This window comes from Aythya ferina (assembly GCF_964211825.1).
Source record: "Aythya ferina genome assembly, chromosome: 2".
NCBI classification, from domain to species: Eukaryota; Metazoa; Chordata; class Aves; order Anseriformes; family Anatidae; genus Aythya; species Aythya ferina.
Genome location: NC_140297.1, coordinates 115,194,886 through 115,221,223, shown reverse-complemented (window position 1 = coordinate 115,221,223; position 26,338 = coordinate 115,194,886). Strand labels below are relative to the sequence as shown.

Here is a 26,338-nt window from a genome sequence, read left to right as displayed (position 1 = left end):
GTAGGACATCAAATATGTGATGACACAACACAGAGGAGGTCTGAGAGGCAGAAATAAGTGAATGGTTTGAGAGAGGTGTGACAAAAGAAAGGTAACAGTGAAAGCAGAAAAAGCAATGAGGGAATATGATGTGACTGAAGAACTAGCCTTATATTAAAGGCTGTGTGTCTAAGAAACTAAAATATGAAATATGTAAGAAGAAAAAATGTATATACACCTGGGGGATGGATGAGGATCCTCTGCTAATGAAACTCCACTACATGCTATTTTATACCATCTGATGATCTGACCCAGAAACACTTACAGAGCCTCCATTGCACCTCATTGGAAATGCAGGGTTTGGCCTACAACATATATGTGAAAGATTTATTGGGATAGTTTTAAAAACCACAGACTATAGGGCATTCAGCACATCTCTTGAGAGCCTGTCCACAGCATAATACATCTTTCACTTCAGAACTTCCCTGTTGAGATCCGACATTTTCTGTGTTTAAATATCACTCCTTTTATTCCTAATCAGACCCTGTGTCACACCTCATAATTCATCTCTCTCCTCAACATCAGCAGCATACAGCTGTTTCATTCGCCAGTTCACCACCATTTAACAAAACTGTGTAAGTTTGATGTTATTCTCTTCCCAGAAATCAGACCCTCCCATGTCCGCCCTTTGATTACTTTCCCATGTCTCCTCCTTGCTCCTTCCACTCTGTCAATAGCTTTCAGACAACGTGGTGCCTAAACCAGAATGTAATATTGGAGTGTGGTTGAACCAGAGCCAAACAAAGGGAGAAAGTCTCTTGCTTCCTGCTCGGATGTGATGCATTTGATAACACACACTGCTGCTCCTTTTTTGCCAGAATACTCGGAAGAATATTAGACATGGTCTGAGAATTAAGCAAATGGCACTCAAGGTGCAAATGCACTTATTCTTGTTTGCAAATATCATTAAGCAGCTTAGTTTAAATCCGCTTAAACTACTTCAAGTTAGATGCCTGCGCACCAATGTAAGTATCTGCTGCATCTCCCAGCAGGGTTCAGTTTGGACGTGGTTTTGTCAAGGCAGCTACGTGACACTTCTGACTAACACAGAGTTCTCCTCAGTCTCAGTTTCTGTTGTTTTCTGAAGTAAACTGGTTGCTGCTTTGAAAGCAGCGCGTGGTCATAGCATCACAGCGAGGAGCTGGCTGCTGGCTCAGCAGAGGGCAATGAACGGTGCTTCTGGGAGTGAAAGAGCTCTGTGCTACCTGCTGGTCCTAACTACCCAGAGAAGTGTGCCTCTACCTGTCACAGTCGGTTCAGGTATGTTTTTGGATCAGCATTCAAGCCTGGAGAGGTTACTGCTCTCCCAGAGGTCCGTGTAATACTCTCGCTCTTGGGGCCCAGTTTGCAGTCCCCTTGTGGACAAATACCCCAGCAGGTCCCACTGAGGTGCTACAGTTATAGGTCGTCAGTGCCTATTACTGAAAATATGTGTACTGGCTTACCCACTTAGAACCAAAGCATTTCACATAAAAAATTACGTGCAACAGTTTGCATTGGTACCTCTCTCCAAAATATATCAAAATATATCATGCCTTGCAGGTTGCTGGAGGCCCTGGCAGTGCTGCAAGCTGTCTTGGTTTTGCAACAACCATCCTTTCTCCTTCTTCCATCAGCTGTGAACCTATCTGATAGTTGATGGCCACCCATTTTTGGTTACCAGCCTTTGCAAAATACCTACATAAATGTGCTGGATCTCGGAAATCACACCATGACAGCTAGAAGTTCAGTGGCTGGGATTGCTCTGCTGGGTGTTATTTGAGACCATTCACCTAAAACTAGTGAGTTGTTTGGTTTTTGAAAAACTGCTGCTGAATGTGACCATGACATAAAGACAGGGACAGGGAAGTCCGATATGGCTGTATAGTGACTTGCAGTCTTACTGGTTCAGTCTTGCAGAGTATCCCCCAAAACTTAGAGGTTGGTGGTCTTGGATTGTTACGTACCATCTGTCACAGCCAGCCTAATTAAAACCCTCACAGCTGATAGCAGCTTGTGAGAAGGGAAAGGGTGACGTATGCCAGATTTTCACAGTCTCCAGGCACAAAGATCAGCACCAGCTGTGGTGGGACACAGCCGTGTTTCGTTTTGCTGTTGGGTTTTGGTCACCGCTCCAGCTGCGCTCTCAGGTTTGTGCTTTGCAGCACTGACTGTGTGTCTGCACAGGTGTTTGTGTGTTTGCAGCAGGCTGTTTGTGCCCTCTTTGGTTTTCTAGGGGAGGAAAGAAAGTTTTGCCTGCTGTCTGTTCTCTGGAGCAGAAGTGCCGCATCCTGTCCATGAGGTGCTGTGGAAGAGCTGTTGTATTGCTTACCTTGTATCTGCTTACTTCACAAAACAAGAAGTAGCCAGCTGTGGCCTCCAATATTAACTTGCAAAAGTAACTGGTTTCCTAGAGCTGGGTTTGGATCTTCTTCATCCATTTGTATTGAATAGCCTTGCTGAAGTCCACAGCACTTCTCCTAGGGCTATCCTGCACCAGTGGCAGTGTGAGCTTCAGACCGTTAATTCCTCCTGGCCATGGGAGACTTACAGCATGGAAAACATTTAATTTCCTTCACACCTTTAGGTGTGCATTTAGATGCGAACTTGTTTTTGTACTAAACCTAGGTAGAATAATAGACCTGAGCAGTAACAGAAGGAAGGAGATCCTTGTAAATGAAGGAGGTGCTGGAATATTAGCCTGAGGAAGTCTGGTCTGTTGTGCAACATGACAGAACCACGCACAGACCTAAAGTGCTCTGTGACTGTATCTTGACTGTTTTGACACCTCTTGTAACCTGCAGTTAGTGTTGCAAAAGTATCTTTTTCCACAAAAGCTAATGCATTCTGAGCATCCTAGAGCCATGCTTGCGTAGGAGCATGTGTTTTGTCCTGACTGCCCTTAGATTGGTGTTTCTAAGAAACTAGAAACTACTTCATTTACATGAACAAAAATCTCTTTAACAAGCCGTGCGGGATTTCAAAGCACACCAGGAATCCGTGCAAACATAGCTGCCAGCCTGATGAGCTGTTCTTCCTCTGCGGTTGTTGTTCTCCCCTTTGCTGTCTTCACATTCCCTCCTCACCATCTGAGAGGTAAATTCAGGACACCAAAATTTCTCCAGCTGAATGTCTGCTCACCAGCATATTTCTACCAGCTGCAATGTTTATGCTGCACTGGAAGGATTTTTATAACCTAAACGTTCCTTGCAATATAATTAATAATGTTTTGTTAAAAATATTTCTCTTTGAGCATATTTTGTGTATACAACAGTAACTTGAATCTAGCAGGGTCCAAGCAGTGTCGATGTGTATAGCTGAGAGGAAAGAGTAGGGTCAGTAATCATACATACAAAGCAAGGTATTTCTGCTGTGTCCGCTTACAGGCTTCACCAGCCATTAGCCTTGCCTTCAATATTTCAAACGTTAGATTTGTGTCCTGGCTTACTGTATAAGACTATTTGCTACGTAATTATATTGTATTTCATTTTCTTCTGTACACTATTGTAATAATGATATTGCCTAATAAAATAATGTCAGATTTTAATTAGGTTAAAAGTAATTTGGTGTATTAGGTTTTTTATTTGAGAAAATAAACTAGCCAGTAGTGCATATCAAAATAGCCATTTTTTTAGTTTGCATTGGCTTTCATTTCCTGTCATCCTTTACCTGTTGAAATAAGGGTTGGTATGTGGTTAGCTTTTTTTGTTAATTAAGTTATTACAGCCCCTCAGCACCTTACATCTAGCAGTTTTATTATGCAGTGAGGATGCAAGCTGCCTGATTTACCATTTATTAAATGCATAGTTTTGCAAAAGTTCCCACTCCTAATAAATAGCTGCATGTTATTAATCACTGAAACGAGTTAACCAGGCTAATGTGAGGACGTGTGGTAATCCTGCATGTGAGTAGTTCAGCAGCTGCAGGCCTAGACTTGCTAGGAGGCAAAGACATTTGCATCAAAGGCGGTTTTGTAGCATAAGAGCTTATGCTAGCCTTCTGTGGTGGGATACTTGAGGAATACCCAGTGGTGTATGAACTGACAGAAAATCTAGGTCTCCTCTGCCCCTCACTTTTATAGGAGTGTCCTGAACAGCGTCTCAACTTACAGCCGAATAACGAAGGGGAGAGGATGAAAGAGGGAAAGATTCTTGTGGTTTTTACCCTCTTAAATCTCTTAAATTTTTCAATTCCTTGTGTTTTCTAAGTGACCTCAATACTCTAAACTTCTACGTATACGTGGACATACGTTTTTTGTTATGCGGAGGATGTATGAGAGTTCACATACATCTCGGTGTGACTAAAGCCCATCTCGTATCGGAAGGAATTCTGCCTCCTCCAAGGGCCACTTCCAAGTGCATTCCCTTTTCTATTCACTGTTTGTGTTCTGTCGTTTTCTGTAAGGTGTTTACTAAGGACAAAATAGAAAAATCTTTGAGCCAGTTCAGCAGTCCGTTCCTCTTCAGCTAATGCTCGGTCAGCACAATGGAGTTCAAGCATATCCTTTAAGTCTAACGCGTGTATAAAGGGTTTGCTGAATAAGGACGTATTAAAGGCAGCTTTTGTTGAACTGGAGCCTATCTGAGTTTGCCTTTCCTTTGTGTTCATTGTTAGAAGACTCGCAAATGTTTGTATTTGGCTGTAATTTCTGGTCACTTTCATTTTTACAAATTTAGATGCCTCATTGCTTGGATTTTTTCCCTGCTATTTCTTCTCTTATCACATGGTACTGCCAACCTGGCTGTTATGTCTCTATTGGATATAGCAATTGTGTTGCTCTGCTGCTGGTGTGATCCTTCATGGGTGTGCAGGCAGATGCAGAATGAGAATATACAGACACTGGTATCAATCATTATGACTTTGGACAGTTAGTATCTTAACTGAGTATCTTGAGGGCTGAACTGTTGTAGCTAAGGCTGCCAAATGAAATCATTCAAACAATACATATGGCACTTATTTTCCCACCACAAACTTATAATAAGACTTAAACAGGTGTCCTTAATTGTGATCTGGTAGTTGAGGACAGAATTAAAAGCAGAATTAAAAGCTGAAAACAGAATTTAAAAGTTGGTGTCTGCTTTAAAGTCTTCAGCTGAATACAGCTACCAAAGTGATGAAGTTGCACTTTCACCCAAGTCATCAGGATTCTCACAGAAGGGATATGAACAAGTAAAAAGGAGAAAATCTCCTGTTTCCTCATTCCTTGACAATAGCTAATTGCTAAAATGCCTTCTTCGCATATTGATTAGATCAGCCTGTATGTTGCTGTTACTTGCATTAAAGATCTGTTTTTTCGCTGCATGAGGGTCATGAAGACTCAGAAATCAAAGCTTTTTTTTTTTTTTCTTATCTCAGAAAGTACACTTATCCCAAGTATGCTCATAAGTTCAATAATTGCCATCCTAGTGCCATTCTTCTCTTCTAGTGCCTGCTATCACTGAACTTAAGGCAAATTAACAGCTACCACTGTGAAGGAATATATGTGAACATTTTCATCAGTGCCTCATCATTCTTTCATTTGTAATTTGTTTTCCACCTTTCCCCAAATTAGATCTCGAGGGACTTAGATTTCCATGGGAATGGTTTTCAAGAATCTTTTTTCTTAGCTATAATTCTTAGCTTTTTAGATAAAATTCAGAATATGTTTTCATGAACCAATTTGTTACAATGTTTCAGAAAGCTAAAAAGTAGAAAAAGTCCAAAGGGGCCTATTTCATGCATAAAGATGAAAAAGTTTAAATTCTTCTTGGATCTCAGTTGAATAATGGAAAACTCTTCTTAGCTGATAAGGTTGTTTCATCTTCTCTAAATCTATGGCTATTCAATTAATAGTTTGGATGCTGAAAGTATTGATCAGATAAGGTGACAAAAGCCAGCAGCTCCCTTATTAACTAATTTGTCTGACTACTCAACAATACTTTCAGTGAAAGATTTTCCTTGTGCACGCAAAGGAGCTCAATAATTTCAACTGCATGGGAATGTGTCTTCTCCCACAGCTACCATTTGGTTTATTTAGATGTTTTTGTAATTCAAAGGAGATGAAAGTACCCACTGTCCTGCAGCAAATAATCATCAAATCCCTATTTACAAAAACTGACAACTTGTATTATTAAAATTGGCAGAAGCCAGGAAATGCTTCCCAACACAATTGTATCACTGACAGCTTACTCAAATGAATTTGGGTTTAATTATGCCAGCACAAGAAGAACTGAAAGAAACCTTTGACTAAGTAGGAGTTTAATTATATGTGAAATCCTGCAACCTCCTTTGTGCCTCTACAATGGCAAATGAAAGACCTGAGAGAAGACCAGAGTACCGAAGTATCAGATATCAATTACACGCTTCCTGTGATAAAGTCCTTCTAACTTTTTATGCCTCAAGTTTCATTAAGGTTTTCCCTACAAATTATTCTTTGCCTAAGTAAATGAAAGAAGTAGAATTGCAAATTTGAGTGGTTGGAGGTAATCAATACTTTATTGATCCTGTTTTGTTTTGTTTTGTTTTGTTTTTTAGCAAAATGGTTTAAAAACAGATGTTGAAGGAAAAACTACATTTTGGGTAAAATCCAGGTCCTGATGAGGGCATGGCGAAGCTCCCATAGCAGATTAACACATCAGATGAGCAGATTTGGCATTGACTATTGTTGACTTTTGAGCCTGAGTGTTGGGGGGTTTGTTCTTTTTCTGGAACGTTTTTAGTGTAACAAGAAAAGAGATGACTGGTAGCGGAAGTTATTTCTAACAAGTCCTCAGCTGTACAAAGGCTCTGAAACATCGTGGAGTATAAAGAAAATCAATACCTGCTTTATTTGTTCTAAAATATTTCATGAAACTCAGACTAAATATGATTTAAAGATAGCATTTCAATGGGACTTTGAAGAGCTGTATTTAACTCTACACCATTTAGCTAAAATCAATCGTGTCTCTTTATCAGAACTATTTTATCAGAAGTGATGTCAATGAAGTCCTGGAAAAAAAAATTTGGAGCTGACTAAAATTATTTTATTGGATCATTTTATACTCTCAGAGGGTCAAAACATATTTGAAGCATTGAACGCTGGTTTTCCTTCAGGTGCTGCAATGGAGCAGTTTCTTACAGTGCCAGGAAGGCCGACTCTAAAAGCACATGGTTGGAAAAACTCACCTGAGCAACTCGTGCAAGGCAGTTTTATAAAGTTTCATGTATTTGTTATAAGTCTCAAGCATTGTTTTTCTTAAGTGTCTTTCATGTCTGGAGTAGTAAGATTCTCTGTTACATGAGAGAAGTCCTCCTCCTTAGTTTTGCAGAGAAAAGCTGAAAGCTATACAAGCACACATGGATAACAGGAAAAAAAAAAAAAAAAAAAAAAAAAAAAAAAAAAAAAACACACAATGATTTTAGGATATATTTTGACCTAATTAATAACTATTTGAATTCTTAAACTTGACAATGCCTGGTGTGCATGGGAAATGAATGACTGGTGGTTCACTTGTTCCCTGAAATGCATTGTCAGTCATTAAATCCACTGTTAAGATTCTCAATCTGTATGGTATTAAATATAAAATTAGTATGCTTTGACTCTCATGTTTTCTATCTCCAAATTGTTCTTTATTGTTTTTTTTTTTTACCATCAGACTTCTTCACAATTTGTTTTTTAGACCTCCCGAATAAGATTTGCATAACCCTCAAACTTCCTTGAATACGGGGTGTTACAAAAATGAGTTGCAGTGGGTGCCTTATAGGGCATTTTTGACAGTTTCCTATCAAGGATATAGAGCTCCAAAAAGGGAACTGGTGAACAATTTTTGGATTTATCTTTTCTTTAAAATGAAAGACACATTTTGCTGAAAGAATAAATCGAGAGAGATATTTTGGGGGGGCAACATTAAAATTGCAAAAATATGACACAATTAAGAAGAGGCAGATTTGTGGAGAGTCGTGTTGATGATAAGCTTAGCAACAGCTTTTATTTGCCTTCCTCACTGTAAAAAGCTCATCTAGATAAAATACAAACAAGTACTGTAAGTGCAATGCAATTATACCTAGCCTCAGGAAAGAGCTCTGAACAATTTTATTAGAGTGCCAAAGATGAGTCCTGGAATGTAAAGCTGAGAGAGGCCTATTATGGACCTGCTTCATTAAAAGATGTGAAACAAGACATTCATAAGGCACCAATAAATCCATTAAGGGGAAGAGAACTCAGAAATGGCCTTCCATGATTCTAGTTATTAACTTCAAAGATTGCTGAGGTTGGAGACTTGGCAAATATGGTTTTAGCTAGCACTCACAGTCCCTTTTAACCCTCTATGCTCTGGTCCAAATTCACTTTGAAATAAGCAGCTCTAACCCTGCTACAGTTAGCTGAGCAGCACCCACCTACCAGGGCTGAATTTGGAGAAGATGGAGAAGAGGGAAAAACTATGGGTTTGAAATCTTCTCTTTCATATTACTGTGACTTCTGAAAAAAAAGTGCTTCAAACCCAGCTATCGACTAGAGCTTTTAAGTTCCTCATCAAATCACTGAAAACTAGACCTTAGCTGGCTTTTTCATTTCCAGGCATCAAAATTTCTGGAGCTGATAGTGCCTGAAAAGGAATAGCAGCGTTCTGATAAAACTGTCCCAAGCAATGGCAGACAAGAAGCCTGTGCCACTGAAAAATGCTTCTATCGCCTGGTCAAACCTGGCTTTAAACTTCAACCAGCTGCATAGGAAATAGCATCTGATTTGTCAGCAGCATGAAGAATAGCCACTGAGAAACCTGCACATTTCTCTGCATCCTAACACCTCCAACTCCCAGAGATACCTAAACAAATACCTAAATTGAAGTCTTCTGAAATTTCATGGTAGAAAAAGAAATAGTTGTTTAGATTGAAGATTTCCACAGCAGGGGAAATACAGGCTGCTTAGGTAAAGGATGTTCGAGCCTTATTGATGTTGTCTACCAAATGAAGTTATTCTTTCCAGAAGTGATCTTGGGGTACTCACTGTTGATTTTACCAATCTCCTGGAGCAAAACTTCCATCTAGAAGTCGCATACCAGAACATTCCCAGGCGCTTCAGAGCCGCAGTGAGCACATTTGGACAAGGCTCAGGCAGACAGAAGTGTTTTTCTTTTTCCTCTGTGCCAGCTGCAATGGGACGAGCAACTTTTATCTGGTCAGCAAGATGGTCAGGGATGTCACTGGTCAGGATCCGGAGCATCTTGTGTCAAAGATATAAAAATGTGCGGCTGCGTCACAGCCATCACGTGGGACTTTATAAATTTTCCATGCCACAATTAATCAATTTCAGCATATGATTTTCCTCGCTGGCACACTTCCTGACTCCCTGTGGCACTTCATCTGTCACAGACAAACAAGATGGGGATTTGTCGAAGTGTTAATGGGGTGGCTTTTCTCAGAGTCATCAAACTGAGCACGTATGCATGTGTCACATCAGTAATTTTTGACAGTTTCCTATTAAGTTTACAGGAGTCTTGAGTAGGGAGCTCCAGGTAAACAGGCAGTTACCTCTTTTTGGTTTTTGGAGCTAATGATTTAGTAGTAACAGGCATTGCTTTTACCAAGCACAGGCAATAGCTCAAGAACTAGAAATGCACTAATTACAAGAGGGCTGACTTAAAACAAAGGTTAATAAAATAAACTATTTACTCTAGATATACTAAAGCAAGAAAAACTCTTATGTGAGAAAATGTTATTATATTATTCATAAATCAAAGCAGCACAAAGGAAAGAAAAAGAAGGCGTGTAATTCTCACCTTATGTGTATAAATTATTCCTTCCCAGACTTTATAAGCAAATAAAGTATACTAAAAAATGAACCAGCTATGCTTCTGATACATGACAAGCATGAAGATGGAATTGCACGTGAAACAGCTCAAATCAGACTAAGCTCTTTGTTTATTGATTGCTTTCCCTCAAGCTCTGCTGATGTTATAAAAGAATTCAGCTCAAAGCACCAGTGGATGTGAAACACTCGCAGTATCTTTTTCAGAGGCTGGAAACCTTATGTTTGGAATGATTTCTGCTCTAGAATGTCTGTAATATATTGAAGCCTTAATACCTTGCTAATCAGTACATTACTAATTAGCCCATGACAAGAATTTTAATTAGATGCACAGTAGGTGTTCTCCCTACCTGCAGTGGAGGAGTTATTTCCTGAGAGAAAAGTGAAGGGAAACAGATAGTGGAAGGGATCAAGAGAAGATAAATACGTCTTTTCTACTCTGGGAAGAGTATACATGAATTAATATTTTTAAAAATTATGTCTCTGATAATTTATTCTGTTTTGTAAGGTATAATAAAGTTTACTTTGTGCTTTCCTTTTTTTCCCGGTAGAACAAAAAGTACTTTTTTCTGTGAATTGACATCTGTTGTAAGCCAAATGAGAAATGCTGGAACATGACTATAGTCAATTATGCTCATGGCCAGCCCCAAGGACTGAACTGAGAGCATTGCCACCTCAAAGTACAAGTCTTTGTAATCCGTGTTTAAGAGCAGAGCTGCATATCTGCGAGCTGGAACAAGGAGGTATTCAAGAGATGCATAGATGTGGTTCTTTGGGTAGGTAATGGGTTAGTGGTAGACTCGGCAGTGCCAGATTAGTGGTTGGACCAGATGATCTTAGAGGTCTTTTCCAACCTACATGGTTCTATGATTCTGTCATTCTAAGGCGAACAAGCTTAAACAGGGAGATGCACAAAACCCATGACCATTGGCTTTAGTTGAACCTTGACTCAGGTACATTCTAGAGTTAAAAATGTGTAAGAAAAGCCTGGAAGGTAAAGATGAATGAACTCCTACAAATGGAGACTCAAAAATATTAATTATTGAGCAACATTGTCTATCTTTTCTTTTTTTTTTTCATCTGGAAAAATGCAAAGAAGGGATAGAAGGTACTTCTGAAAATACTGCCACCACTGATGTTCTCATTAGCTTAATGGCATGTATGCTGTTGCAGAGAACTTTAGGATTGTCATTTGGGATGAAGGTTTTAAAATCTGAAAAATATCTACTGCAGTGAGAGTCTTTCAAAGTTATTTGTATTTATATGCACATAACTCAGGCTTCCATAGGGAGGCCATTTTGAACAAACCTACAAATAATAAAAGTTAATCTAAACTTGTATTTGCTGTGAAGTATTCACTCAACTGTCCTGCCTGGTAAAAGATGCTATCTTTTCAAATGGCTTTATTAACCCACCTGTCGTAGGAGACCTGGTGGTTTTCCATAGCAAATTTGTCTACTGCTGTAAGTTCAGTTAGAAGGAGAAAGGGGTGGGAGATTTGAGCTGGGGTTAGTGGGATCACATACTTTTTCATCTTCTATGGGCAGAGATTTAAGGCTGATGCAGGGACAAACAACATTCCTATTTAGGATGCAGGCTGGGGGTCTTAAGGCATATCTCATTTTGCAGATAGATGTGAGCCTTCCCTGACACTTCTCAACAAGCAAGACGTGAACGAGCTTCAGATCAGAGGCTGTGTGGCCACTTCAGCAAAGCTCTGTACTGAAAGCTGTTATCTCTGCAGAAGGGCAAGATATATTAGCTCCAGCTTAATGCCATGCTACACACATCCGTATCACTCCCAGCCAAATTAGAGCATGAGCGAACTTGAATATACCTGCAAACACAATGCAGCCATACCCTTTGTCCTCCTCCTAGTGGGGCTGCTGCTCACATCACAAAACGTCCACTGTAAATAGCACTTTAGTGGAGCCTTTATCAGTACTCAGAGAAATGAATAGACTATTTGGAAAAGACAGCTATAATGTCGCCGCACTTCATTTGAACAGTGCATTATGGAAGAAAAAAAATCAAAAAACTCTTATGTGATTGCCTTCCTTTCTCCAAGAAGTGAAAGGAAACTGGTCTTCCATCCTGAGTCCTTTGGTGGGCAGATGGTAGTCTTCAGCATCCAATACTTTCATCCTTCCTATTAAATTCATATGTGGGTTTGCTACTGAAGACAGCAGAATGTTTTGGATTGTGTTTCTCTGCAGAATATCTCTTTTTTAATCCCAGGTGGCCCAGTGTTATCTCACAAAATCTAGTTGAAATACGGGTGTAGATTAAAATGCAGGTCAGAAGCCCTAACCAGGCTTGGCAGGGAGGGAAAGATTTTGGTTTGCTAGAGTAATTATCCGTAGGAAGTGGTGAAGCTGACACTGGTTTCATTTTTTGAGTGCTGCTAAAGATGCTTGTCTTTATTCTGGAGGCTTTAGTCTTTCCCAGTGTGAATGCTGGCTGTGAAGTAAGCCTTTGTTTATTCTCTATCTAGCAGTAGCGCTCTTAGTAATATTCTGAAGATTTGGATATCTGAGCACTGAAGGAAAAAAATATCCTTACTTCTGAGCCTTTTACTGGGACCCGTTTAATCAGAACCATACTGTCTTGAATTTGAATGAATATTTGGAGTGTATTTGCTTGAGTAAATGGAGGTGTTATATGGATTTAGTTGCTGTTGTGTTATTTTTTGTTTCTGTTTCTTCCACCCAGAACTGGCAAGAAAGGCATTTTCTAAACTATAAAATAATATCTGAATCTCTTATGATTTCCTCACTCTTATATAACTTAAACTGAAGATTCCTTATTTAACAAAACCTAAATTGAATTTCAGAGCTTGTGTTATGTAAGTCAGTCAGTTACATCAAGCGGAAAAACGAAACATTGCCTTTGGGAGAGAGAGAGAGGGAAAACAAATGCTTGAAAGCTGAGTCTAGGGAATGGAAGACAATTTTGGGACCAGCTTCCCCCCAAACGACACCACAGAGAGGCTGGGAAAAGGCACTGGGTGCATTTGGAGCACCAGTCAACCTCAGAGGTTCTCCGGGATCAGTTCTGGATGCTTAAATATGTATGTTCAGCCTGGGAATAATACTCAATATTTTCACACGATTTTGTCTTCCAGAATGATTGAAGATTGCGGGAAAAGAGGAAATACCATGGCAGAAAGAAGGCAGCTGTTTGCAGAAATGCGTAAGTACTTCCTAGAAATGTCACTGTGGTAGACCATGCCAGTTGCAATGCAATGTCAGTAAAATTTATGTAAGCTTTCCATCTCAAGTAACTGATACATTTGTTTCACTGAAAGTTTAATATTGTGAGACCAAAACTACAGGAAAATGGGCTGATTTGACCAAATAGCAGGGGAGAGGGATTTTCTACACCAGTGTACGTATTTATCTACATCATAAAGAATTATTTTAATCAATGGCTCCTTGAGACAAATATGCTGAAATACACAGGTAGCAAGGAAGAAGGAAAATAGGTCTCCAAAAGACTGTATTTGGGGGATTTCTGTTGTGGGTTGAGCCCAACCAGCTGTTAAGTGTGCACCCAGACACTTGCTCACTCCCCTCACATCCCTGAACAGGAAGAGCAAAAGCAAAAAACCTTGTGGGTTTAGATGAAGACAGTTAAATAAGTTGAGGAAAGAGAAAAAAAAAAAAAAAAGAGAGAGAAAAAAAAAATAGTGATGCAAAGACAGTCACTCACCGTCTCCCAAAACCAAACCAATAGTCAGGCAGTCTTCAAGCAGTATATACATTGGAAGGCAAAACTTCCCATTCCCTTCTTCTACCTCTGGCTTTTATTGCTGTGCATGACCCTATATCATATGGACTACTACCCCTTTGCCTTGTTCAGGTCAGCTGTCCTTGGTGTGTCTTCTCTCAGCCCCTTGCCCACCCCAAGCCTGCTCACTGTTGGGGCAGAGTGGGAAAAAGAGAGAACCTTGACAGTCTGCAAGCACTGCTCAGTGATAGGTAAAACATTGGTGTATTATCAACACTGTTTTAGCCACAAATCAAAAAGATAGCACCGTGCAGGCTGCTATGAAGAAAGATAGCTCCATCCCAGCCAGGCCCAGTGAAGGGTCTCATGTAGAACATATCTCACTTCAGTGCATGTTTTATATTTTCTAGTGAAGCTTTGTGGTCCCCACGGACCCGTGTGTCATGGGTGTGCTATACTAACAGTGCTCCTACTATTCTCTTGGAACTCATCTCTCATTTCCCTTGCAAACAAACCACCATTTCTCAGGGAAGCTGCATTATGTATGAAGTTTGAGACTGTCGCCCTTTTACTAGATTTACCAAAGTTTTGTCGGTAATAAGTACGATGTCCCTCACAATATAGTAAAAATGACAGAACAGTGAAACTTTGATTTTTAGGAATACTTATTGTTCAAAATATTTCATCGGGTTATCACTAGGAGCTGGTTGCCCTTTCTGCTCTGTTTATCAAGACTTTAGGCCTCTGAACTCAAAAGTAACAAGGCCGTAATGGATCGCGGCATTAATGGGACCAGAGCAACTGTGCACACTGAAAGGCCAGGTCTATGCTGGTGAATCAATATAGTGAGGGCTCTTCGGTTCCCAAGGGCACCAAAAGGCCTGCATCTGTGATCACGAACTCTCCAAAATAAGGACTTTTCATTCAGCTGGCCTATTGAGAATGGTCTTGGCCCGTTCCGTGGTGTCCACGAGCTCTGTTGTGCTCTGTACTTCTTTCAATACCACACAAGGGTTTCTGTTGTAACTCAGATGGATATTCCTCTTGTCCCTTTGGTACAATATCCCAGGCCAGTGGAAGGAAAGCATGTTTATTAGGTAGAAGGAAAAAAAAAAAAAAAAGGATGATGATGATGCATTTCTCCATTACCATAACATCCATAACATAGTATACTTTTAATTACAATTATACGGAGGACTTGAGCTTGTGTCAGCTCAAGTCAATGGCAAAAATTCCATTAACTTCAGTCTGTTTGAAATGCTTCTGAACTCCCAAACCAGGAGATAATTCCTTAAGAATTTGCAGTGGGTGTTTATGGTTTGCTCCCACAGGGCTGAAGGCTGCTTTGTTGTTCTGGGTTGTTTTGAGGGAAGTAAGGCAGTGCTGGGAAAATTGGGAAAATTGACAATGAATAGTTGGAGAATGAGGAGGGATTATTTTCCCATAGTCTACACAAATAGTTATTTTTCTTTCACATTTTAGTATTTTGACATATTTACTTATGTCTGGTTTATCTCATGTGTTCCTGCCTTTCCTATCTGCCTGCCTTTGTTCCTGCTATTGCTGCATATGCACACAGAGAACCAGGTTCCAACCAGGTAAAAAGATAGAGGGGAAAATGCATTTCTTTTGTGTGTGACAAACTAAATATGTTTTAGGCAAAGAAGCATTCACATTCATAAAACGCTCAATTTTGCATGTTGAGATCCTGTGGGTATAAAGGGTATGCTGCACTGAAACAGAAACTCATCCTGCTGTCATTGCATTCAGGTCCCCTCAGATGGGTGCAAGCCCACACAGTCCATGCTGAACAAAAATCATGCACTTAACATGCCCTACATACCCTGGGTCGTGCAAAGTTTCCTAGCATTGTAAAAAAACATAAGTTGCTGGTAGAAAGTTGAACTCCTCAACCTGCCGGTGTTAGAGGAAAAAATAGATGATGTAGAGGAGTTTGCCAGTGTTTTAGGTTCTTGTGGTGGTATCTGCAAGTCTGTAATTAAAACCCTGCTATGTTTTTAGAAGTGGATCATGTTCCAGACAGCAAAAAAATCCAATTGTTCATGCCTTTGTAGGAAGCTTGTTCTGAAGAAAGAGTAGATGAATTTGACTCTCACTTCAGATTTGGGGCAGTGTATGATTTTCCCTGTAAGTAGAGATGTTTAGTTTGACTTCTTTGTTTCCCTTTCTTCAGGAGAGGCATCTTTCTAGTGCCAAATTACAAACCTTTGTGAATTAGTATCATAACCAATATCATATTCTGTAGAGTTAAAGTTTAGGTTGAATCTTATCTCTCAAGGTGCACCACTGGATGTCACATCAGTAGGCTACCCTTAGTCTTACCTGACATGCTCATATATCCAGACTGCTCTGATGAAAAAAAAATCAAAATGTACGTTATGGTAGTGCTGCCAGCACATATTATCCAGCATGAAAACAGCAGCCAAGGGTTGCAGTGTATCCTTTTATTATTTTTGAGAACTGCCAACAGTATTACCTAGATGAGAATATTTAAAAGAAACCGTGAAACACTGCCAGTGGGCAAAGAGAATGAGAGGCCACTGGCAATCCTGTAGGCAAGTTGTAAATTCCCATTCTCATTTCCTGTGCTCAGTCCCACACATCTTTCTACATATTTTTCAGCACTCTCCATGTAAATGAAGTCATGTTTTTACAGAAGTTATTTGACAAATGGATCTCAGACCGTGGTAAAATGTGAATCATGGTAGAATTAAGTCGTATGTTCCATGGATTTATCAACAAAAACACCTCCTCCCAAAGTAATACAAGTCAGTGTGTGCAATTAGTAGGGGGAAAAAAAGCATCATTACTGCCTACAGTTTTGTTTATTTGGAATTAATACTACAACCTAGAAAGTACGAGCCAGTCTCACTTTGCTTTGAACCTGTTCATCTTATTAGAATGCTGAAGGAGCTTTGGAAGCTTTTATTAGTGTCTTGCACTAAGGTTAAAAGGGAAAAAAGTGAAGTTTGTATTACTCATTGGTCCTACTAAAAAAGGAAAGACTTGTTGTTGTAAGCGTTACCCTCTCCTTCAACAGTAAAGGAGTTTTCCAAAAGCTGTCAATGGGGTACTAATACAGAAGAGAAAAACAGTAATTTAGCAATAAGCCTATGGTGAAAAAAACACAAGACTTTCCAGACCTGATGTGAAGTAGTTAAAGATAGCTTCTTCCAGGAACAGATGGTGTTAAGACAACCAGCTGGCAGAAGGGAGTAGCTGAGAGCCCCGGGAAGATGGTGTGGGACAATGCGGTCAGGAAAAGAGCAGAGTCTGGGGAGAGGGGAGAGTATCGTTCTTGTTTTCATCTCACAGGGTGGAGCACATTTGCAATACTCGGGTCCAAAGGGTGCCAGATTGTTTAAGAAAGTGTATGTGAACGATGCTGACATGGCCATACATGCAGCAGTGAAGCCGAGCGGCCAGTCGAATAACATGAAGAGGAATTTCAAGGAAAGCCTTTGGGAAATGGGTAAAAGCAGAATAGGGCCATATTTCACTTGTATTGATATGTTTCATTTGGACAGTTCCTGGAGAAGCCCTGCTCTTGTAGGTTGGTACCGTTCCTAGAGAGGAGGCTGCTCAATTGAACAGAATGGTTTTCACTCTTTTATTCTAGGGCCAACCACAGTGAGAAAACAAATATGCAAGAGCTCAGTTGTACATCATTCCATGAAATGCGTGGCACAATTAATAAGCAGTCTCGCATCTCATAGGCCATATTGTAGCTATGCAGCAACACTCCTTGTGTAAGGCATACCAGCCAAGAAGGAGAAACATTTAAATAACAACCTACTCATCAACTTTTTGAGACTTTTGGAAAGTGTAGCAGATGATACACACCAGCAGTATGCCTGAAGACACCGTGCCAGATTCTGCCCCCCATCCCAGTCCTTTTCGGCTGCTCTTTCACGTGGAGTAGCTACCAGTCAGCTCCTACCCCTATCTCCTGGACAGCTGCTCTGGAAACGCTGCCAGATCTTTAAGCTGGAGAGGCCAGGGCCAAGCTGTGTGTGAGCCAGGGAGCCGGCTCAGCGATCTCCGTTGCAGAGAACATACCTCTGCAAAACGGAGGATGCCCCATGCTCCTTGCAGCATTTTTGCCCCCTTCTGCAGATCACTATCAGCCTTTTAGTTACGGCATGATATTGTTTCCAATTTGGTTTGCTGGCAATACCTCGTTCTGATCTGGCGCGTCTGCCAAAGATATTTGTTATGAGCTTTGTTGTTAAATATTAAAATTAGATGGAGGTTTTCCCTTCTGTTGGAGCCTGGCCAGTGTGTCTTTTAGCCTGCAGCTTGACCAGATTGTTCTTCAAAGTGACAGACACAGTGGGCTGACTATTCCTTGCCTTCCTTCGTAAAAGTTTTTTAACGCTGTAGCTCCCACCTTTCTCCATCTTTCTGCCCTCCCCTCATCACTCTCCCTGCAAAGGAGATAACCTTGAAAATAATTAAACAGAGTCAGCTTCTGTGTCCCCTTTGTTCTCTGGCATCCCTGTTACCAAAGATACACATAGGTTATATTCCATACAAATGTCTCTGCTATTCTCTTCCACTAGGGGCTCAAGATCTGGATCGCATTCGTTTGTCCACCTACCGAACAGCCTGTAAGCTCAGATTTGTTCAGAAGAAATGCAACTGTAAGTATGTCAGCCCTTTTTTCATATACTATTGCAATTAGCTGTCCATTGCACTCCATGGTCTGTGCCTCAGAGCCATCACACACAAAAAAAAGAACTATTGGATCTTGCATGGCAAAAAAAAAACAACACAACACACTAACCAGAGTACCTGGGCAGATTTTAAATACTGATTTGTTTATGTAAGGATCTTGTCTCACATATGCCTGTGTCACAGAAGTGTGGGTCTTCATGCAGGCCACAGCTTTAATTAACATGTATGCTGACTACATTGTCCAATTTTCTTGTAAATCATATTTGGGAGTTCCAGCAATCCTGCAAATTAAGTGTTTTTATAGCAACTCTGCGAAGGAGAAATGGTGATTCCAGTCTATTTGGTTTGCAGCAAAGTGTGTGCAACATTAGTCGGCACCTTTTTTCCAGAAGGTCAGCTGGAAAGATCTCTTTCGAGTGGAGGAACCTGCTTGTAATCTCTGCATGCCTTTCTTCCGCCTTCTAGGCTTCATTCCTGAGAAGTTTCCCACTTAATTAGTGATCTTTTTAGCATTTCTTCTGAGATTATGTCTGTCTTTCTCTACAGTTTCAACTTCTATGAACACATTCATGAGAAAAGCTATAAACTTTAATGGAAAAATGCATATAAAATCTGTAATGGATTGTATCATTTGTTCTCTGTCTGAAATATTGTGCAATTATGTAGAATGGTGGGTTTTGGTTTATGTGCTTTACTGGACCTTTTCACACTAATTTTAATTAAAAAAAAATCTTACCCATGGGAACTCTTGTCATTAGTACTAGGAGGGAGAGGACTAATGCAGAGAAAACAAGTTTTTTAGTTATCACATTTAAACCAGAGTGATAGCTTGGCTATGCTTTGTGCTGTGTGCAGTGGTAAATACATTAAGAAAAGCTCGGTGTAGATAGGGATTACCCGCCTGGGACAGAAGTCCTTGTTCTGAGGCTACATCTATCTGTGTTACAGAAATATTTAATTTATGCTGTCCAAACATACTAGAGTGGCCAAGCTGTGGCGGAAGACTTTGGAGAGTATTTATCAGATTGTTAGCTACAGAGTTGGCCTTTCAGTCACATCTCCAGCACATTCCTAATATTTTTAATTTGTGTTTAGCTGAAGATTCATATCACATTATAAGCAGGTTGCCAGACACAAAATTTAGGAGGGTTTTAGTACCTGTCCAGCAGCTGTCTTCTGCCACTCAGAAGGAAATGTATCAAAAGATACATTTATGCTGTGTTCAGTTGTTAATTTTATGTTTTTTATATTTTACGCTTAAGTGGATGAAATTTCCACTTCATTTTCATGGTTATAGTTCAATAACCTGAAGTGATAGAGATATCTAATGAAGTTGATGCTGAGAGCAAACTTGTAGCACTAATTGCTTTGGTAACTGTGTATGAAGCAAATGAAAAACAAAAACGAAAACAAAGACATAAAGGTGCAGTAGCCTCATTGTTGGGAGTGGCTGGCTAATTAAAAATACTGGTTGTTAATCTTTACTTTGTTCCTCGTGTTTATCAAGTTGGATCTGCTTTTATGGAACTTTTCTTTCTGTTCATCATATAGTGAACATGCCCTTCAGTTTGCCAGGTTGCGCCAAGTCCCTCATGGACACTGCTTGCCTTCTGGCCTTCTGGTTACCACTGATAAGCTAGGAGAAGCAATTTTCGGGTTTTATATCAAGAGTTATGTTGTAACAACCTCTTCCAAAAAAAAAAAAAAAAAAAAAAGAGAGAGAGACATGAAAATATTGTCCTAAGAATTAGGTTCTGTGCAACTTAAGAAATAATTTCCATTGCTCTGGAATGGGATGAGTTGCACACATCTTTTCACCATGAAGTACAGGTTTCTTCTCATTGCTTCTGTCCAACTGCTGTTCTCCCAGATGGGTTACTCTTACTAGTAGGAAGAGAAGTCATTCATTTACCTGATGAGATTTCAAGCAATGCTTCTAAACAGAGAGCTGCTGACCCAAGAGCTGCCCTGAAATGGTTAATATCAGACCTCCTGCTCATGTCAGTGAGCTGACTCTTTTTTATTTCCTGCAGAAATTGCCATTAAGCAGTACCCAGTAATATGTTCAAGAGGAAAAAAAAGTGACATAGGGAAAAGAAAAAAAAAAAAAAGCCCTTCTGCTGCATGCGAGATGTTTCATTTAGGGGAGGATATAAAAAGAAAAAGCTCAAAGGCAGTCCCACTCCACTCCCTGTGGATAGCACCTCCTGTCACTCAAGCCATGCTTTCAGCTGTGCTCTCCTGCCCTGCCTCGACCAGCTTTTCACTCACTCATACCAGCCCAGGCTCACTGGGAAAAAAATTGCTCGGAAAAAATGTATTTAAGGGGTTTTTTAAAAGAACTAATTTAATAAATTGCAGGAGCTGCTCTTGGCTGCAGGCTGGAGGTGTATGAGGATGGAAGCAAAGAGCTGCTTTGAGTGCCAGAAGTGGCTCTTCCAAGAAAAGTAGAGCAGAGGTTTTATTAACACCTGCTTTTTTACCCAAAGGTGCACATTAGCATAGAACAGAGTGTGACAGTCCTGGGATATCAGGCAGCTCCACTTACTGCAAACAATGCAATGTTTGTTTCTGCTGTCTTTAATGCAGGCACAGCCTCATTTCCTTGCCTCCCTTTGTGAATTCTCTCACTACAAGAGTGTTTTGCTGCAACCTTCATCAGAAGAATGGGGTTTACTGGTGAAGTAAGCACTGTATAATGGGCGAAGATGCACTGGCAGTCTAAGGGCTGTTCTCTCTTGCAGTATCTCTCCTTGAGCTAGTTAGACTATGTGGCCAAAAATTATAGAGGAGGTGACAATTTACCACCCTTTACCAGAATACCCCTACATGTGTTGTACTCTGGATACTAACACTTGTTGATCAGCTTAATTGCACGACTGAATTATTTCATTTTCACAATAGGAAGATAACTAAAGATACATAGCAAACATTCTTCAAAACTGCAAATATATGTCTTTGTGATAATTCTGTAAAACTTTAGGAAAACTACCGTGCATGTGAGAAGTGTTTCTTTTATAAAAATCTCTGTGAGCATTTAAACCAACAGCCAGTTTAAATAAAATCAGCAGAGTGAGAAAAATCAATATCAGTCATTGCAGTTATTTGTCAAACAGGATGGAATTGAAATCAGTCCAGCTTAATTCTTCAGAGGAGCAAGAAATTCTTCATAAGGACTCAGAAAATATGTACATAAATTTGAAGAAAAAAAAAAAAAAGCAAAGCTATCTTTTAAAGAAAGCTTCCTTCAGATTTAAGCATACTCCTTTTCCTATGTTGATGCTACCAATGAATAACAATAACATTTACAAAATATTGGTGGCACACCTCTGACTCTGCTAGTGCCCAAACGTGGAATGCAATCTATGACATCCCAGAAGTAGAAGATCAATCAAATTCTGCATGCAGGAATTCCAAAACCTGGGAAGCTTTACTAGTGCAGCATGAATATAAACTCACTATATGCTTCTCTATTTCTGATTACAATTTCCAAGCAGAGGAGTAATGAACAGACAAACTCTGTCGGTAGTGTAGGTACATTTGAGGATTTGTGGGGTACTGAAAGAGATGATTACATGCTACTTGGTTCCTAGTTTGCACAACTCCTGTAGAAATAGAGTTATTGCAATAACAGTAGTCTTCTCTTAATCATAAGGACTAGCACAAGATGTATGTACCTCTTCTGAAAAAAAAAAACAAAAAACAAACAAAAAAAAAAACTCAAAACTCAAAGAAAATTTAATGCTAAAAAAGAAAAATCTTGAGGAGAAGAAAAAGAAAAATCTTGAGAAGGTCTTCAGACTGGGACATGAATAATTTCAGATGAATTCCAATAGTCTTGGAGAGATGGACCTGAAAGAAAACCCTACTGGTGGTTGCATCATCCTTAGATCTAAGAATGTAAAGCAGGAGCATGTGAGCTGACCATGGCTACTCTAGTGGGTCTTTCTGTTGAATGTAGTCTCAGAAATAACAGCACCCTCATCATTTGAGGTTAAATTTCATTATCTGGGATAATCAAAACAGACAGGAAGCAGGTGCAGAAACCTGATCAAAAGTGCTACATGTTTATTGCAGTCTGTACTGTGCAAAATGTACAAAATGCAGCTAGCTGACTTCTTCATCACCTAGATTTCCTAGTGTGCTTTAAAGGAGGCCCTAAATAGTGCCCACTGTCAAGGGGGGAGATGGAAAAACTACAGATGAGCACTATGAGGTCTGCAACAGTCACGGAACTTAAATCCTACAAACCCAACGTTGCTCAAAGTCAAACATTAGGGTGCTGTACTTTGCTTGACCTCCTGTGTGTTGAAATAGGTTTTGAAACATCCAATGTACATTCTCACCATGCAAGGAAGATGCCATCTTGACTTACAGCTCTCTATCCACAGCATTCAGACACAGAAGAGTAATAAGGCTTTCCTAAAATAAGGTACAAGTGACCAATGGCAGCAGCTGCATGTATTTTTCAACAGTCTCGTATTCAGGAAACACCAAAAAGTATGATTTGTAGTACTCCCCAGTCATCATTGTTCTGTTGGTTTATTTTAATATTTGATTTCCAGTGAATTTATTAAAACCCATTTGTTTATACAGAAAAACAATCTGAGATGAAATACCATGTTCGCATGCAAATTCCCTCCGGGATATGGTGGCAGCAGGAGTAGAACATAACAACATATCATAATCAAAGCCATTATACAATTAAACATCACTCACTAATACAGAGCTGTGCAGCTGGAAAACTACTGCTGTCCTTAATGAACTTTTCTGAACATGGTGTGAGATTATTCTATGACTCTGGCTGCAAAAAGCAGATTTTGCTGATTTCCCTAGATCAGAATAAATCATTGGCAGTTGAAAGCTTGAATCTAAAGCCATGATGATGATGGTAATATGGGGCTTAATTAATGCAGACAAAAAGGAAGCTTTTTTCTCTGATAGTTTAATCCCAACACCTTAGGGTTTCACTGTCTTTGTTTCTCCCTTCAATATTCTTCTGCATGAATGATTTTTTGTTTTGTTTTGTCTTATCCAAGTCATAATACAGCTGTTTGCACATTGGAAGCGGAGCTGCCACTGTTGTGATGGAGACCTTGTGAATGTCCAGGGCAGCCTCCTCCACCTCCACCCTGCCCTTCCTCCTGCCTCCCCTGGGCTTATGTAGTCACAGCCAGGCATGTAGGCATGTCAGCTTAATCTCCATACGTGCTCTTGGGTGCCTCTCTGATCTGATCTGCCTTTTTACATTTGTTTTAAGTTAGAATAATTTCTCACCCTCCTGAAATATAATAATTTCCCACTGAAAATGAATGACAGTTATTGTAAACACACTATTTTTAGATACTTAGAGCTTTTTTCCTTCTGTGCTCTTATACCTCCTGTAACGCTACAGCAAGCTGCTGAAACTGGTTTGTCCTAGAAACTGGCAATTTTAGTATAAAATGATGAGATCAACCTGTGTGAGCTACTGGCCCTGCTCAGGATGGCAATCGCTTTTAAAAACGTGATTTTATTAAACTGAAATAGAATTACTGGTAGGTTTTGGTCTGTTTTGTTTTCTTTACTGGACTGATGCTTAAAATACTGTCTTAACACATCCCATTCAATCTGCCATTCACCACAAAATGAAAAGTCACATTATCTGCTACTTTGAGTAAAAGGAAAGGATATGAAAGTCTTGATTCCATGCTGGAAACGGTGCTGTGACCTTCTTCTTGTCCAATGGCTTAGGAAGTCGATAATAGATACAGTTTCAATTTGCTCTTCTTCATGAGAAAATATGCTCCATATCCAAAAAGTTGCCTGTTTGGGACCTTTTTGAACAAACCTAGAAGATATTTAGAAGTGTTCAGGACTGGTCTGTTGGTACTTAACCCACCAAATCTTTCATATTTTGATATGAAAGTTCATTGATTCAGGCATTCACAACAGTTTCTTTTTACTGAAATGAAACGACTCACTACCATACCATACAGCCATTCTTTCTTCGACTCAGTACCAACTTTCTCTAAAGTAAAACAGAGTTTGGAGTCCACAAGAAATGCTTGATGGTGTGTGCAAGAATCCCATGAAGATCCTTGTTGTGGCAAGAGGCCATCATTCCCAGTATCCTGCCTTTTAGTTTTCAAGGACTGTATGGGCTGTGCAATTTGTGCTTGTCCCTCATTCTCTTTTTTTTTTCTTAGCATGACCATGAGAAATGGAGGCACCAAATTATCATATTTATAGAGTTGTTTAAGTTAAATAACTTAATCCTCCATCATTGTAGGGTTCTATGATTAGTGCTCTTTTCTCATTGTTGGTTTTTATCATGTTTTTATTTCATCCTGGAAGCAGTAAAGCACAAGATAGATTCGGGCTGGGTCACAGAGCAATCAGATTGAATGACAAGCAAAGTTGCATATTCGAGAAGTGTAAAAGGTCTGCTTGCCTGCAATTTGAAACATTATTTCCTGTGAAAACAATCTGCCTCTAGAATTTTTGATCACGGTATCTTCTTATCCTTCTAGACCCTCAGTGGTAGTCTTCTGGGAGATTGGCTTAGAAGTTGTATAACTGTTTTTAAAAAATAGATTTCTTATCTTTATTCTCTGTTGATCCTCTTGGATATTCTACGATCTGCTTATTACCATTAATTTAATTTTTTTTTTTTTAAATCAGAATCTGAGACTTATAGTCATTCATATGACTCCAAATGATATAGCTTTAAAAAAAAATCACTCTATTACAAGACCCACAATACCATTGTGTAAGTTACTAATTCTGGTATCCTGCTGTACTTGAATAATGGAAAGAAAGATGAGCTAATGATTTTAAAAACTTTTTTGTTCCTTTGTCTTTACCAGCGACTTAGAGAATAAATGCTCCTGGAACTGCTAGTACTATTCCATATGGGTTTCCAGGCAACTATGGGAAAAGGATGCATATATTATACATTCTGCATTATGCATCAATTATTTAATCAAAAGTTCAAAAGGGCTTGATTTAGCATATTCCCTGCAGACAAATCCTTCATAAGGATTTTAGTCTGTAAGTGTTCACTCACAGAACAATATCCCGAAAATGGGTTCAGATTTTCTTTTCTTCTCCTTTTAACTGTAGAAGTCTATTAATATGCTTTACAGATCCTAATAGCTGTTAGAGAGCGGGCATATAACCTGTGTATTTGGCACGTTCACAGAGGGACCACGATTACAAATTCAGCCTTATTTCAGCAGTGGCACAAAGTGGACCAGGTTTGTGGTCTCTCAGATGTCCCTGATTATTTGCTCTTAAAGGCTACCACCACAATTCTGTCTTGTACAGGATTAATACAAGACCTATCAGTGGACATTTGGAATTCATTTCAATGTCAAACAAAAAAAAAAAAAACAAAAAAACACAAGGCTGTGTATCCTAAACTCCTACCTCCTCATGTGCTTAGAGACTGATTTTTCAACCATACCATTATTCCAAGCAGCTCCTGTTAAGAACTGAGCTGCAGAAAATTGTCAGATAATATTATTTTGTCCTTTACAGAGGAAAATGACTGAACTGGCATCCTTTGAGCCAGTAGTTGACAGACACATAGACTAGGCCACGTCCCAGGTACACAGATAGACTGCCCTCCGCTACACAGGTGTCTCAGCCCAGGCTTGATGCCGACAGCTTTGCAATTGGATCCTAGCTGAAAACCTTGTCTGACTGACTTCCTGAACTCTGCTAACACTGCCATTCACTGTGCTATTTCTGACACAGGCTTAAGGTTGGGCAGTCTGCTCAATTCACCAGCTGATGACTGAACATTTGCTCCAGGCACCAGGGATTAGTCACCTGTGACCTGGCATGCTTTGGGTTAGTCACCCAAAACCAGAAAGCTTGTGCATCTTATTTCTGTATTTCATTAGGGAGACCAATGGCCTTAATGACTTAAAAAAACAAACAGGCAAACAAACAAACAAACAAAAACAAACAAAACAGTTATTAGCTTAGTATTCTTCTAGACATTCTAAAAATTGTAAGATACATGCAGACATACAATCTCATAAAAACAAATGGATATCTTGCTGATGATAACACGATCACTGTATCTTCTGAGAGCTGCTGCTTCTTCATGTGAGAGCTTTTTCTTCTGTGACCCTCTTG

General features: G+C 39.6%; 1 protein-coding gene and 1 long non-coding RNA gene across 22 annotated transcripts in view; both read left to right on the top strand.

Annotated features, from left to right (window-relative positions):
• Window positions 1–26,338, top strand: part of DTNA (dystrobrevin alpha) — a 219,199-nt gene that overhangs the window by 108,974 nt on the left and 83,887 nt on the right. For all 21 annotated transcript variants that reach the window (XM_084510716.1, XM_084510723.1, XM_084510714.1 and 18 more), the window contains 2 exons: window positions 12,909–12,976; window positions 18,097–18,177. In XM_084510716.1, the coding sequence (XP_084366842.1) occupies window positions 12,910–12,976; window positions 18,097–18,177 (148 nt within the window). In that variant the 5' untranslated portion in view covers window position 12,909. The remainder of the gene's footprint in view (window positions 1–12,908; window positions 12,977–18,096; window positions 18,178–26,338) is intronic.
• LOC311430711 lies at window positions 2,059–3,123 on the top strand. Its single transcript, XR_014688964.1, has 2 exons — window positions 2,059–2,168; window positions 2,255–3,123. It is a non-coding gene; the product is annotated as an uncharacterized lncRNA (long non-coding RNA).